Source organism: Arvicola amphibius, chromosome 7, assembly GCF_903992535.2.
Source record: "Arvicola amphibius chromosome 7, mArvAmp1.2, whole genome shotgun sequence".
NCBI classification, from domain to species: domain Eukaryota; kingdom Metazoa; phylum Chordata; class Mammalia; order Rodentia; family Cricetidae; genus Arvicola; species Arvicola amphibius.
In genome coordinates, this window is record NC_052053.1 from 11348487 (window position 1) to 11362282 (window position 13796).

Consider the following 13796-nt stretch of genomic DNA (forward strand, 5'->3'; position numbering starts at 1 on the left):
CCAGGTGTAGGGACACATACCCGTTATCCTAAACCTTGGGAGGCTCAGACAGGAGCATCTGGAGTTCAGGGTAAGCCTGAGTTCTATAGTAAGATCCTGTCTCAAAGAACCAAGGGCTAGGATGTAGCTCAGTGACTGAATGCTTATCTAGTACATATGAGGCCCTGAATTCAATTCAGCCCTACAATAAAAAAGATTTCTAATATGCTATCTAGTAAGTAATCATAAAGATTGAGAATGTAAATAACTTGGCCTTTTATCTTCAAGATCTGGTCCCTGGCTATTCTTCTCTTGAGTAAGAAATACAAGCAGCTTCCACATCTGCTCACCACCAATTTACTCATTGCTCAGGTTAGTATACCTGTAGATATGGAAGCAGGGCTTTCCCCAGGATTCCTGTACTGCATGAGAGAAAATTACTTCGCTAGGCTTTTTATTCAGTTACAGAGTCAGAATTATTAGCAATGATATCAATTATACTTTAATTCCAGCTACTTTATGCTTGGTGTATTAAATGCTGCAGTAGGTCTTAAGCTTTAAGATTGATAATGGCAATTAGTGATAACTTTGCGTTTTCAATTACAAACAACTGAGCCATTAAACGCTGACCTCTCACCCAGGTGTGAGTCACACTTGCAGTTCTGAGCACGTAGCAGGCTGAAGCAGGGGGTTTTGCTGTGAGTTCGAAAGCAGCCTGTGTTACAGAGTAAGACTCCCATCTCGAAGAGTAAACCAGTAACAAGAGGAGAGCTCCAGCGACCTGACATCACAGTTAGGTCTTGGCATGGGGTCATAATGGCAAGACGTTTAACGTTTTCCATGAAAATCATTACTAGATAAGGCTAGAATTTAGAATATGGTCGTTATTTTCTTTTAATATGTACCTTGTTCAAGGTTCTATGGAAAAGATGTTTTTAATTATAAAGCTTGAAATCTTAATAAAGCCAGTATATAATAGTTGATGGTTGTGGCAGTTTTGGGTGGGCAATTATTTTTCTGGGAATAAAGCTTCGATGGGTATGGTTAGATTCATAGTTTTCTTCTGTTATAATGAATCATACAATTTACTTTTAGCTACTTACAGAATCTTTTAATAATTTTTTCTTTAGTCTATTGTTTGTGCTGGAATGATGATATGGAATTTTGTTAAAGAAAAAAATTTTGTTGGACAAATTTTGGTGTTTGTTCTATTGTACAGTTCCCTGTACAGCACCTATTTGTGGACAGGTAAGTTGGCTCGCGAAAGGACTGTTAAAGTCGCCCCCCACCCCCAAAAGACCTCTGCATCTACTGATCCGTTTGAGGTGTGTTAGCACAGGTCAGGGTGTTTACTCAGTTTGTTACACACACATACACACACGCACACGCACGCACACACATATATCTCCAAAGCTGAGTTATCTGCTGAGTGCTCTATTTCTGCCAGGCTCAAAGCCCTCCTCAGTCACATGGTCCTTTTCATTGGGGGTCGTTGGCTCCAGGCCAGTGTCAACATAGCACCGCCGTGGAGACACCAGGTAGAAAAGGACAGAGGTTAGATGTTTCCCAGAGCTCACTTCTGGGATCCTATTGAACTGCCAACTGTTTTGCCTCATACAAATTAACTAGCTTTGGGTCTTCTGGTTTGTTTGTTTGTTTATGTTCATTGGTATTTTGCCTGCGTGTATGTCTCTGAGGGTGTCAGAACCCCCGGAACTGGAATTACAGGCAGTAGTGAGCTGGCATGTAGGTGCTGGGAATTGAACCTGTGTCCTCTGGAAAAATAGTCAGTGCTTTTAACCTCTGAGCCACCTCTCCAGCCCCCAGGTTTTCTGTTTTATTACTTCTAAAGCTGGCTTGCAGCACATTACACAGATATTCTGAGGATGAAGTACAGTATAGGCGTTTACATCTGGTATACAGCAGACATTCAAGAAATGGGAATCTAGTAATCATTTATTATTCATAGATGGAGAAAGAGGCAGTAGGAGAACAAGAAAAGTGGGTAAGCGGATGTGGAGAGGCTGCGGAGATGACTTACAGAGGCTAAGAGCACTGACCTAGGTTCGATTCCCAGCACCCACATGGAGGCTCACAACCATCTGTAGCTCTAGTTCCAGGGAATCCAAAGTCCTCTCCTGGCCTCCATAGGCACCAGTCATGCCTGTAGTGCATAGATGCACGTGTAAGCAAAACACCCATATAGATAAAATAATATAATTTTAGTAGAGGACCCAATGATAAGGAATACTCTTTCAATTGACTCCGAAAACTGTGACAAAATGTTTAACCTAACATTGCCAATTTGAAATGTACCATTCGTTCAGAAGCAGACATTCTGTTTGTGAAAAGTACTGTCTGGTTTGCTTGTTTTTGTGTTCATACCACAATTTGAAATTGTAAAATGGTTCCAGAAGGGAGACTGCACAGTTATAAATAAGAGCCAGGAAGAGACCATGGTAGGAAGACCTTTGATTTCATGCCCTAAGGATCAAAAGCTGGTCCCACATAAGTTCATAGCCTTTTGAAGTGAAGCAGCAACGTGGAGAAAAATGGCAGAATGACAGATTCACAAACACGAAATAGGTTGTGCTTCTGTGAGGCAACTATACCTGTCATAGCACGAGCCTTGTCATGAGATGTCAAATTAAGAGAACCTAGAGACTGTAATCCCAAATATAGGTGGCCCAAACTGATGTCTGGTACCTAAATTCATTCAGGTGGGATTTGCAGTGGGCGTAAAGAGAGTAGCAAACAGACCAGTCTGTCAGAAAGCCCGAACCATCTCCAAAACCATCAAACATGTATGCTGAGACCTATCTAAAGAACTCATGAATTCCCTGTACAATAAAGGTGCCCTGTGATCATCACATTATTATAAATATAGCACGAATTTATGGTTCAGTTGCCACAGGTTAGGCTTACAACCCAAAAGACAAAATTACAGACCCATTCGGTGTATTTTAAAGTCTCACGTTCAGTCATTCTCAGGTTGGTTTACAAACCGCCTTCAGCATGTCTGTCCTGTTTCACAACCACTTGCTTTGCTTTCCTTTAAAATCAATTGCTTTTTAACACGTCCGCTAAATCCAATACCAGGGAAGCCCCAAGCTTCACATGCTAATCAAACAATTTCAAATGTACATTGATTGCGTAAATCGTCCATTTTTCTGCCTTTTTTGCTGGTCCAGTTTAAATATTTCACTTTGCAAATCATAAAAGCAAGCCCAAAGAGCGGAATCAACGTACGCAGATAGTCCCAGCTGTCACCTCACAGCTCCGGCTCTTCCCGGAGCAAGGGGAATCAGAATTTCAGAGTGTTAAACCCTTCTCATGGACTCAGTATCTGTTTATGTTAATTCTAGTCTAAAGCGTTAATTATCCGTGTCCGTTTATGTCTGTTCTGACTGAAAGTGTTAATTATAGGAAAGGATCTTAGTTTGCTAACGTAGATCCCAGCTTGCAGTGTAAACTGGGCTCCACGCCCCGTTCTCTTAGGTCATCTTCAGTGACTCACACACAAGGCTATGATCTGCCTATCTCATTGCCTTTCTTTCTTCAAACCCCTATGGAGTCTTCCTTTGGCAGTAAGCTGTAACATTATCTGGCCTTCACTTGGCCAAACTTACTACATAAACTGAAAACTAAGTTCTGCTTACTTATAAGGTGGACACAGTGATTATCACGGAAAATATGCCAAAGAGACTGGAAATTCCTTATAGACATATTATTTCCAGATCCTAAAAATACATCGTAGGAACCCCAGGACAGTTTCAGGACTCCTCCTCCTGCTCCTCAGAAGGCTGGGTCTCTCCACCGCTCTGTCCCCTGCCCTTGTTTCTTCCATACCTATGGAATTCTAGTGTTAATCTGAAATACCGGTTCCTCCCACCTGCGGTACTCAGAGCCTGTAGCCCTGTGGAGTTCAAGTGCCACAGGTGTAAGTAACAGCGTCAGGCATAAAGAAAGGCTCAAGAACTTGAAAACAAGCTGGATGTCGTGGCACCTGTCTCATTTCAGCAATCAGAAGGCTGAGGCAGGAGGATTGAGGTTTAAGGACAGCTGGGCTATGTAGCAACCCAATCTCAAAGACAAACCAAACAAAAATAACAACAAAACCCTTGAAATATTTACGTCTGTATAAGGTTTGTACTACATTTGTGTTATGTTTGGGTCAGTTTTCTATGAGGCGTGAGCCCTACATTTTGGGGCATTTTCCAAAGCTAACCCGAGAAATGTATATGTTTCTTAGCACCAACATAATGGAGTCAGTCTCAGAAACACTCTGTATGCACTTAACTTTCCCAACTGCACTTAATTTTAATCACATAAATGAAAAAAAAAACAAAAGACAAACAAACAAAAACGCTATGGCTTTTGAAAAGAAATCCTCCAGTAAAATAAGATTTGAGTAAACAATTCTAGGAAGGAAAACAAAGTGATTTTTAATTTTAAAAAATTGTTTCAAACAACAGTTATTTATAAGGAGGAAAATCTGGAGCAAAAGCCAGACAACTATTTGAAAAAAAAAAAAAAAGCCAACTAGCAAGGCGGTGCACACTTGTAACCCCAGGACATGGGAAGCGGAGGGAGGACGGGGATCAGGATCCTCATACAGCAAAACCAGCCAGCCAAACTAAGTCACAAAGCAAAATGAAGCCAAGCTGGTGTTTGAGAAAGTGCTGGGACTCCTGTTGGATGTCAAGAGTAACCAATTCTTTTTATTTCTTTCTAGGCCTTCTAGCGGTTTCTTTGTTTCTTTTAAAAAAGCGGGAGAGCATGCAAATCCCTGTGGGACTCATCATAATATCCGGCTGGGGGTGAGAGCCTTTTCCTGTTTGCTGGGGTGGGGGGTGTTTCCACACACAGCTACTGCTGGTCATTGACGCTTTCTTTCTTGATGACAGAATCCCTGCCCTTCTTGTTGGTGTGCTTCTGATCACTGGGAAACACAATGGAGACAGCATTGACTCCGCCTTCTTTTATGGAAAAGAGCAGGTGGGAAGTTACTGGCAGTTCCCTTCTTGAGAATGTCCTGTTAGTTCGTTATGTACCTTGATGTTCTTATACTAAAGTTAAATTTAAATATATTTTCATTTACTGTATACAACATTGGTGATTTTTAACACCTTATGGCACCTCACGATACGAATGTTTTTCGCTGAAGATTTTTAAATGCTTATAAATTAATTTTTATTTTGCTTTTTTAAAGTTTTATTTATTTTTATTTTGTGTATGAGTATTTGCCTGAAGCTACAGACATACAATGTGTTTGCAGATGTGGGGACCAGCAGAGGGAGTTGGATCCCTGGAGCTGGAGTTACAGACCTTCTGAGCTGGCCGGTGGGATCTAGGAATCCAACCAAGTCAGGACCTCTGTAGGAGCAGAAAGTGCTATTAATTGCTGAGTTATCTCTCCAGCCCCCTTAATGGATTTTAATGAAGATATATTTATAAACTGTGTTTCCTCTACTGAAGGGAAAAAAGTAAACAACTTAGCAGTAATAGTAAGTGTCAAATATGTTACTCTTATGGGAAGTACGAACTCCAGAATAAAATATATCTAAGAGAAGTGGACTTGCAAAGCTATAGACCAGGAGGCCTGTGGGACTTGCTGGATTCTTCGGGGGCAGGATCCACTTTCACCAAAGATTTTTAAATTTTTACCTTTTGTTTTGTAATTTTGAACTTAATTCAGTTTTATGAAAATAAACAAGATTATCTATAAAAGGGCTTATACAAATACATCCAGTTGGTGCTCATAAATATCAGCTATAATTTTTATAATCATTACTGTAAGAAAGTCTACATTTGCTGAAGGATGGTTGAACTACATGCAGCATTTAAAATAACTTAAGGAAACCAGTGACTATTGCTAACCACTTGTTGTACATGAAACATACAAAAAACTTGTATGATTAAAGACAGACCATGATTTGTTTACAAATAAATCAATACGCCTACCCATTTTGAAGAAACATTGTTCTGCAGTGTCTAAAGCTATATGGACATATATGCTATCAAGAAAGTGGTCTTTAAATTTTTTTAAATGACTTATTTTTATATACGTTGTTGTTTTGCCTGCATATATGTCTGTGTGAGTATGTCAGGCAAGTATGAGCCATGTAGGTGCTGGGAATTGAACCCAGGTCCTCTGGAAGAACAGTCAGTGCTCTTAACCGCTGAGCCATCTCTCCTAATATCTGTTTCTGATGCTGGCAGATGATCACCACAGCGGTCACCCTGTTCTGCAGCATTCTGATAGCTGGCGTGTCACTCATGTGCATGAACCGTACCACCCAAGCTGGTCACTATGAAGGTTTTGGCCAGTCTCAGGACCACAAGACAGCAGAGCCTGGAAGCACTGCGTTTGAGGAGAGCCCAGCACCACCAAACGAGCCAGAACTCTTCCCAGCTCCTCTTCCAGAAACAAGTAAGATCTCTCTCTCTCTCTCTCTCTCTCTCTCTCTCTCTCTCTCTCTCTCTCTCTCTCTCTCTCTTGCACGCGCGCTCGCTCTCGCTCTGTGTGTGTGTGTGTGTGTGTGTGTGTGTGTGTAATTTTATTTTTGATTTTTCAAGACAGGGTTTCACTATAGCACTGTGCTGTCCTGGAACTCGCTTTGTAGATCAGGCTGTCCTCGAACTCGCAGAGATCTGCCTCCCGAGTGCTGGGATTAAAGGCGTGCGCCACCACTGTCCAGCCTCCCTACATATACTTTAAAACAAACAAGCAAAAACTGTCACGTTATTCTAGATGCTTTGGTTCAATGTAAGTTCACTATGCCACTCTGAATACTATAGGTATTTGTCAATCAAACAACTTGTTAACTCGTTAGAACTTCGTTCTTCTAAGCACTTCATCCATCAATCTGAAGTTAATGTTTTGCTGACTTCTGAGACTTCCGAGAGAAGCTGGCTAGTTGGCTGTTTGCTTGGCTGTTTTGAAACAGGGTCTTACTCTATATCCAAGGCTGGTCTCACACTGTTGGTCCTCCTGCCTCAGCCTCCTGAATGCTGGGGTGACGGTCATGAGCCACTATGCCAGTTTTCAGTGCTGGGGATTGAACCCAGAACCTCACACACACTCTGCACGTCCCCAGCTTTGACCTGAGAATTTTGGAAGAAGCAAAAGGGAAGGAAGGTCCTTCCTAGGAAACCAAACACATGTGTTTCCTCCTTTGTCAACATTTCATCGGGCAAGGACCATCAGTAAGATGAATTTTAAGGAGAGACCTAACTGAGTTTAAGGTTAATCATAGAGATTATCCAACTACAAACTGTAGCCTACAAGTCAAGTCAGACTTAACACCTGATTTTTGTAGTTTCTCAGTTCAGATCTTTTTTTTTTTTTACATTTTTAGAAGATTGAAGTTAAGTGGCTTTTTTTAAAAAAAAAAAAAATGATTTTAAAGTTCTATGAAACTTGAATTTCCCATGCACAGTGTTGTGGCTCACAGCTACAACCATTCACATACATGTCATCAGTGGCTGTGTTCGTACTGGAATGGCAGGGCTGAATCATTGCCACAGAGCCCAAATGGCTTTTTTTGTTTGTTTGTTTTGTTTTTTTTTTTTTTGTTTTTCGAGTCAGGGTTTCTCTGCAGCTTTCTTAGAGCCTGTCCTGGAACTAGCTCTTGTAGACCAGGCTGGTCTCGAACTCACAGAGATCCGCCTGCCTCTGCCTCCCGAGTGCTGGGATTAAAGGCGTGCGCCACCACCGCCCGGCTTCCAAATGGCTTTTATGAAAAATGCCTGGTTATTTCATCTTACAGCTTGTAGGTCATCAGCCTCCAATCACCTCAGCATCCGGTCGAGCTGACCACATCAGGCTCCTGCTGCAGTACCGGTCCCTCCAATGCCGGATGGTTCCTGCTTCACCCCCGTTCTTCCGCCTCTTCCTGTCTACACTACCAGACTCTCCATGCTTTGCCCCAGACTGGCACGCATACCATCCTACGTCTCTTCTGCTTTTGCTGCCAAGCCCCTCAACCTGGGCTGGCTGGCAATTTGTGATGACATCATCAGAATTTTATTCAAGTTTCTTGACTACAGTGTTCCTTTTAAAATTGAAGCTCAGTATGCCTTTGCTAAAATATGAGACTCTGCTTTCCACAAGCCTGGGATGCATCTCAGATCCCACCTGCCCTCCTCCCTTCCTCACTGTCTACAGTTATACTTTAAACCAGTCTGCTTTGCGGCAGCCCCGGGAGATCACCACCGTCAGGCAGCCTGCCGTGTCTTCCCCCTTGGATGTTTAAATGGCTGCTACAGGCTAGCATCTCTAGGAAGCACTGAGCAAGGGACGTGAGACCCTTGGGGGACTTCCGCATTCACCTTTCACCTGACTCTAAGAAACAGCAGAAAACTGAGCCGTAGACTTTAATCCCTCTTGATAGCATCCACAGCAAGAAAACTAGTTTGAATCAGTGTTATCAACAGGACAGCTCTCTGCTTTGTCCACAAGAAACCCGAAGTATTTATGTTTTCGCCTCCTTTTTTAACAACCCTAATTTCATTGCAGTTTTTTTGTTTTGCTTTGTTTTTGTTTTTGTGGGGCTGAAATTGAACCCAGGACCTCGTGAACGCTCGGGAGAGCTCTCCCCTTGCGCTGTATCCACAGCCTCCTCCCTCATCTTGCTTTTTGATAACTGCTGTTGTTCATTTGGCCCACAAGCCTATAAATATCATTTCTGATTTGTCTTTTAGCCTTAGTTCCTAGTGAGGTATCAGACTTACCATACAGACTTAGTAATATTATTTTTATATGGAATATAGTTGGTTGAGTGTCATGATTCTCTGATACTATCACAGAGAGTGCTTGAGTCAAATACTTACTTAAGTACCTGTTTACCCATGTTGCTAAGGAAAAAGGTCTGGTTACATCTCTCTCCTAAATCCTGCTTTCTTCTGCTTTATTAGAAGTAAAAGTTTATAACACCTCAGATGGCCACCCTGGCCTTTTCTCTGGTTTGGTGATTCAACACAGTTTACTCTATCTCTGTCCCTTGTTGCACATTTGTTAGAGGTTTAGGACTTTTGGGTTATAAATACTGTGAAATTAGGATAACGTTTTATTTTGTGATCAAGAGTTCAGCTAATATGGCTGGAGAGATGGCTCAGTGGTCACTTAGTCTTGCAGTGGGCCTAGATTCAGTTCCCAGTGCCCACATTGTGGCTTACATTCCAGGTCCAGGGGATCAGATGCCCCCTTGAGCACCAAGCACACACATGGTGCACATACACACATGTAGGCAAAACACTCACGTACATAAAACAGAAATATGTAAATCTTAAAAATAAATAAATCAGGCAGGTGGTAGTGGTACATGCCTTTAATCCCAGCACTTGGATCTCTGTGAGTTCAAGGCCAGCCTGGTCTATAAAAGCTAGTTCAAGGACAGGCTCCAAAGCTACAGAGAAACCCTGTCTCAAAAAACCAAATAAATAAATAAATCTTGAAAATAAATAAAAACAGTTTAATATAAAAATGTTTGTCTAATAAAGAGAAAGCTGACAGCCACTGATGAGCCCTTATGTTTGAAAGAAGAAACTGCCAAGTAATTTTTCCCAGAGGCCATAATTGCTTATTTCTGTGTACATCTGTGTGCATGCAGGTACTCATTCCCAGGAGGTATGTTATTTGAATGTACCGGCCTCACATGGTTCCTTAATTTTTATATCTTTTTATGTAATTTTATTATTTAAATCTTCATATTTCTGAAGAGAACTAGACAAGATAATTTATTTTCTGTTATTCTGTGGTTCTGTTTTTAACCTTGAGGTGGCATTATTATCTTAAAATTAAAAAGACATTCATAATGGCTTATAGATAATAGCTTTTGTACTTTGAAATCCTTTCATTTTTAAGAATATCACCTAAGAACTTAGGTACATTATCAAGGAGAGGTTAAGTCTAAGTATTACTCATATCCTAGCGTGTACATTTTAATAGTTTATCACTGAAGTTATTCTTCTATTCATTTTGCAATCCATATCAGGAAGTCCCATGCCTATATAATTGTAAAAAATATTTAAAGGTCACTGTGTGCAATTACCTGAGGAAATAAACATTTAAATAAACAAATATATAAGTAAACAACATAGAGGAAAATTACAGCTATGCAGTATGGCTCACTGTGACTTGTGTAGAGCATCCTGCCTATAAACCAGCTGAAGGCTCAGCCATGTGTGCTTGTAAAGAAAAAGGTAGAGCTGCTTCAGCCAAATCTTCCAGACTCGTGAGATAGAAGGGCTTGGAAGAAAGGACTGCTGAGATGAGCCTAGAAGAGAATTCTATTAGCCATGCCCAGACAGGGCTTCCGGGAAGAAGGGGATGCCTGTTGTCCAATGGCTGGGGCAGGCAGCTAGCTAGTCCAAGTCACAGGCAGGTGGGCTCATTTGGGCCACATTTCTCCCTGTCTCATTCAGCAAGGGGACACGTAAGGGAGCTGATCACTTGTCTGACCCCGTTTACTGCTCACCACTGTATAGGCACACGTAGATATGGGCTCAGACAGAAAAGGTTTTCACGGAGACATCCTGAGTGGCTCGGCATGGTTGGCATCTTTTGAACTTGTGCGCTTCTGTTGTGGTTGGGCTGTACCTTCATAGACTGTTTCTTCTGTCTAGGTTGCTGTTCTTGCTCCCTGGGAAATGGTGACTTACGCTGTCCATCAATAGAGCCAGTAACAGACACAAGTGCCAGTGGGCCTATGCCTTCTTCCTTCGAGAAAAGTAAGTGCCTTGGGACTATACATGGCTTGAGAATGTTTCCAATAAGATGGGAAAAAGTGATAATAAGATCATGATGATAAAAATAGAATACTTTTGAACAAATAAAATTCTTAAAGATAGTATTAAAATAGAGTTCCCAATAAATTTAACCCACATGCCTGAGGGTATAGCTCGGTGGTACTTGCCCAACATCATGAAACGCTAGATTCAATCCTGAATACTTTTCAAAATAAAAAACAAAGGTTAATTGAAGTAGGAAATCCATGAAACATTGAACTTTGGCCTTTTTTCTTCTTCTAAAAGCTGAGACTGTCCCCCTAGCTTTATCCTCTAGAATCAGGACTAATTAATTAGTTGAGCTCTTTCATGAAATGTAAGAGGTAATAGTACATTTGTTTCATGGTTTGTCAGACTAGGACACAATAGAGTCTTTGTGGCTCATGTGGCTTTATCACAGATAAAACTTTATTAGTTCAGCCTTTAAAAGTATATGTAAACTATATGAAGTATGTCTAAATTATATGTCATTATATAACATAAATTATGTAGACGGAGGCCCTTGTTAAGTGTGTAGTAGGAAATACCACATGCTGCTTCTGCATCTTCAGAGAGACTCTCCAACATAACGTGAGGGTTTTCTCCAGGATCGCTGACAGATCCTGCGTCTTAACTGAGCATGCTTCTGTGCTGTCCCTCTTGGGATGTCACCATGAAATATTTACACCTGTGCTGACTGTTTTGCAGCGGACCACTGTGTAAGTCGCTGTGACTCCCAGAGCTGCATCCTAGCCCAGGAAGAAGAGCAGTACCTGCAGACTGGAGACCCACAACTGACTCGCCACGTCCTGCTGTGTTTGCTTCTCATCATTGGCCTGTTTGCTGTAAAGGCTTCTTCTGCTTCTAACTGGGCTTGTTTCTTTAAATATTTGTCTTCTCTCAGAGAAACCTCATTGCTACTTTGCAGAAGGATGGTGGCTAGGTCATCTGAATTTTAACATTTAGCTCGATGTTTGAGGCACAAGGATAAGGGACAAGGAATGAGTCACTTGCTCTGTTGCCTAGTCACTCCGACATTCTGTTCTCCGTACAGACGTCTGTGCTCTTGAACCTGGAGCTTGTCAGAACAAAGTATTTCCCTGATGTGTGCAAGACTACGTACTCCTGAAAGTGGACACGTAGCTAAATTATCTCTCTAAAGATATTTTTCAAATAAACTTTTAAAAATAATTTTCCGGGGCTAGAGAGATGGCTCAGCAGTTAAGAGCACTTGCTGCCCTTGTAGAGGACAAAAAGCTGCTCAGCATCTCCAACCACCGGGGATCTGACGCCCTCTCCTGGCCTCTGTGGACACCAGGCAAACACACACACAGGAAAACACTCAGGCTTCGATGTTGCTTTTTTCCACCTCTGTCTAACAAGGCTACTTGACTGAAGTGTTCAAAGCCGTTCTTTTAAATTACCTTCCAGTAACCACAGAAAAGCAACATAATTTATTCAAGCTCTTCTTTATGAATTGTTCCTAATTTTTCAAAATGCCCTGATAAACACTTCCAGGTATTATCTTTTCTACTGGTACATTCCCGAAGTTGAGCAGTCTGCACCAAAGTCTGGAAGCATTTCTGTGACACAGGTGTACTCTACTGATTGTTCCCCAAAGGGGTCATGTGTATTTATATATTCATAGAGGCCTTGGGGTGCCATTCAGTATTGGAGGATTTCCAGTGTTATGATTTATAAGTTCAATACTTTATTGTGTACTTTTTCTTAACTACAGAAGGGCTTTTATTTGTTGCCCTCATTTGTGCATTATCAGTTGTTACACTTAATCCCTTAAGATGGTTCAAGTGTGCCTCCCTAGAGATGGGAGAGGGGCCAACAGCCTCTGCGGCCTTTTTGCACTTGGACGCTCGTTACAGAGCCCAGCAACATTTAACGGCCATCCAAGAGCAAAAGTCGAAAAATAAGAAATGCTGCCAAGAACTGCTGCTTAGTGATATAATTGTTTTATTGTGTCAGGCTCATTTTAAAATCCATGCTGTGTAGGCTAGTCAGCAGTCCTGATACATTATGTAAGCGCCTGTCTTATGGCTCCTGTCTTCCTGCTGCAGATTTGTTCAGAATAGACAGTTTGAATGGCATCTGTCAAGAGGAGAGGTGGAAACCTCCTGTTTGAAAGACAAGTGTAGATTCTCTCGGTGTTTTTCTCCTTTAGTCTTTTTCCCCCTAATTATCATCTAGAGAAGTTATCATAGTGTGTGCTGGATGGAGAGAAATGATTCTCGTGCTTAATTCTGAAGCCCCTTTCTCCTCCCCTTACAGAATCTCTCCAGCTGTTTATGGTGGCTGTTCAACCACGAGACGGGGCGGCTCTACGTTGAACTGCAGTTTTTCTGTGCCGTGTTTAACTTCGGCCAGGTATTTATTTGCTAACAACTGAGGGGGCTCTGTTTCCTTGGGTGAGTGGATGCGGGGGGAAGGGGGTGCAGACGTTATTTTCTTTTCTTTCCAAAGGGTTCCGTTTGTTTATCAGCTGCTGGTATGCATGACAGCTGACAGCTGCCGCCTGTCTCCTGGTAGAGATGAATTAGTATATTGGTTGAAGTCATCAGAATGTACGCTGAGTGTTTCAACTAGAAATACCAAAGACTTTTTTTTTTTTTTTGCTTTGGCATTGAGATGAAGAATAATGATTTAAGTAGGAACAAGATGTCCCCAAATTCTTCTTAAACTTCTCATGATCTCATAACTCACTTGGAAAATAGTATGCTTCTCTGAGCCTTTTAGTTTGGCCACTGCGCTACTAAACATCGCCTGCTTTTGGAAGGGCAGGCACTTAAATCAGTATTTCAAAAATCATGTGACAAATAAATACATTTTAGCAGACATAGTAATAGCCTTTCCTCTAGTGTCTACCATGTACCAACTCTTGTTAAGGATTTTATGTTATTATCTCATGTAAACACCAAGATACCTACACAATAGATACTATCATCCCCCTCTCAGCTTGATATTTAATGTCTGGCATCTTGAAGGCTCTGGGTTTAATCCTAGCACTGGAACAAAAAAGGGCTATTTAAAGAAAA

General features: G+C 41.5%; 1 protein-coding gene across 1 annotated transcript in view; it reads left to right on the forward strand.

Moving 5' to 3' along the window:
• Gpr155 (G protein-coupled receptor 155) overlaps positions 1-13796 on the forward strand; it is a 39402-nt gene that overhangs the window by 18599 nt on the left and 7007 nt on the right. Inside the window, 8 exon segments of the mRNA XM_038336694.1 lie at positions 268-351; positions 1110-1227; positions 4715-4799; positions 4887-4977; positions 6202-6412; positions 10609-10713; positions 11458-11594; positions 13033-13128. Of these exon segments, the coding sequence (XP_038192622.1) occupies positions 268-351; positions 1110-1227; positions 4715-4799; positions 4887-4977; positions 6202-6412; positions 10609-10713; positions 11458-11594; positions 13033-13128 (927 nt within the window).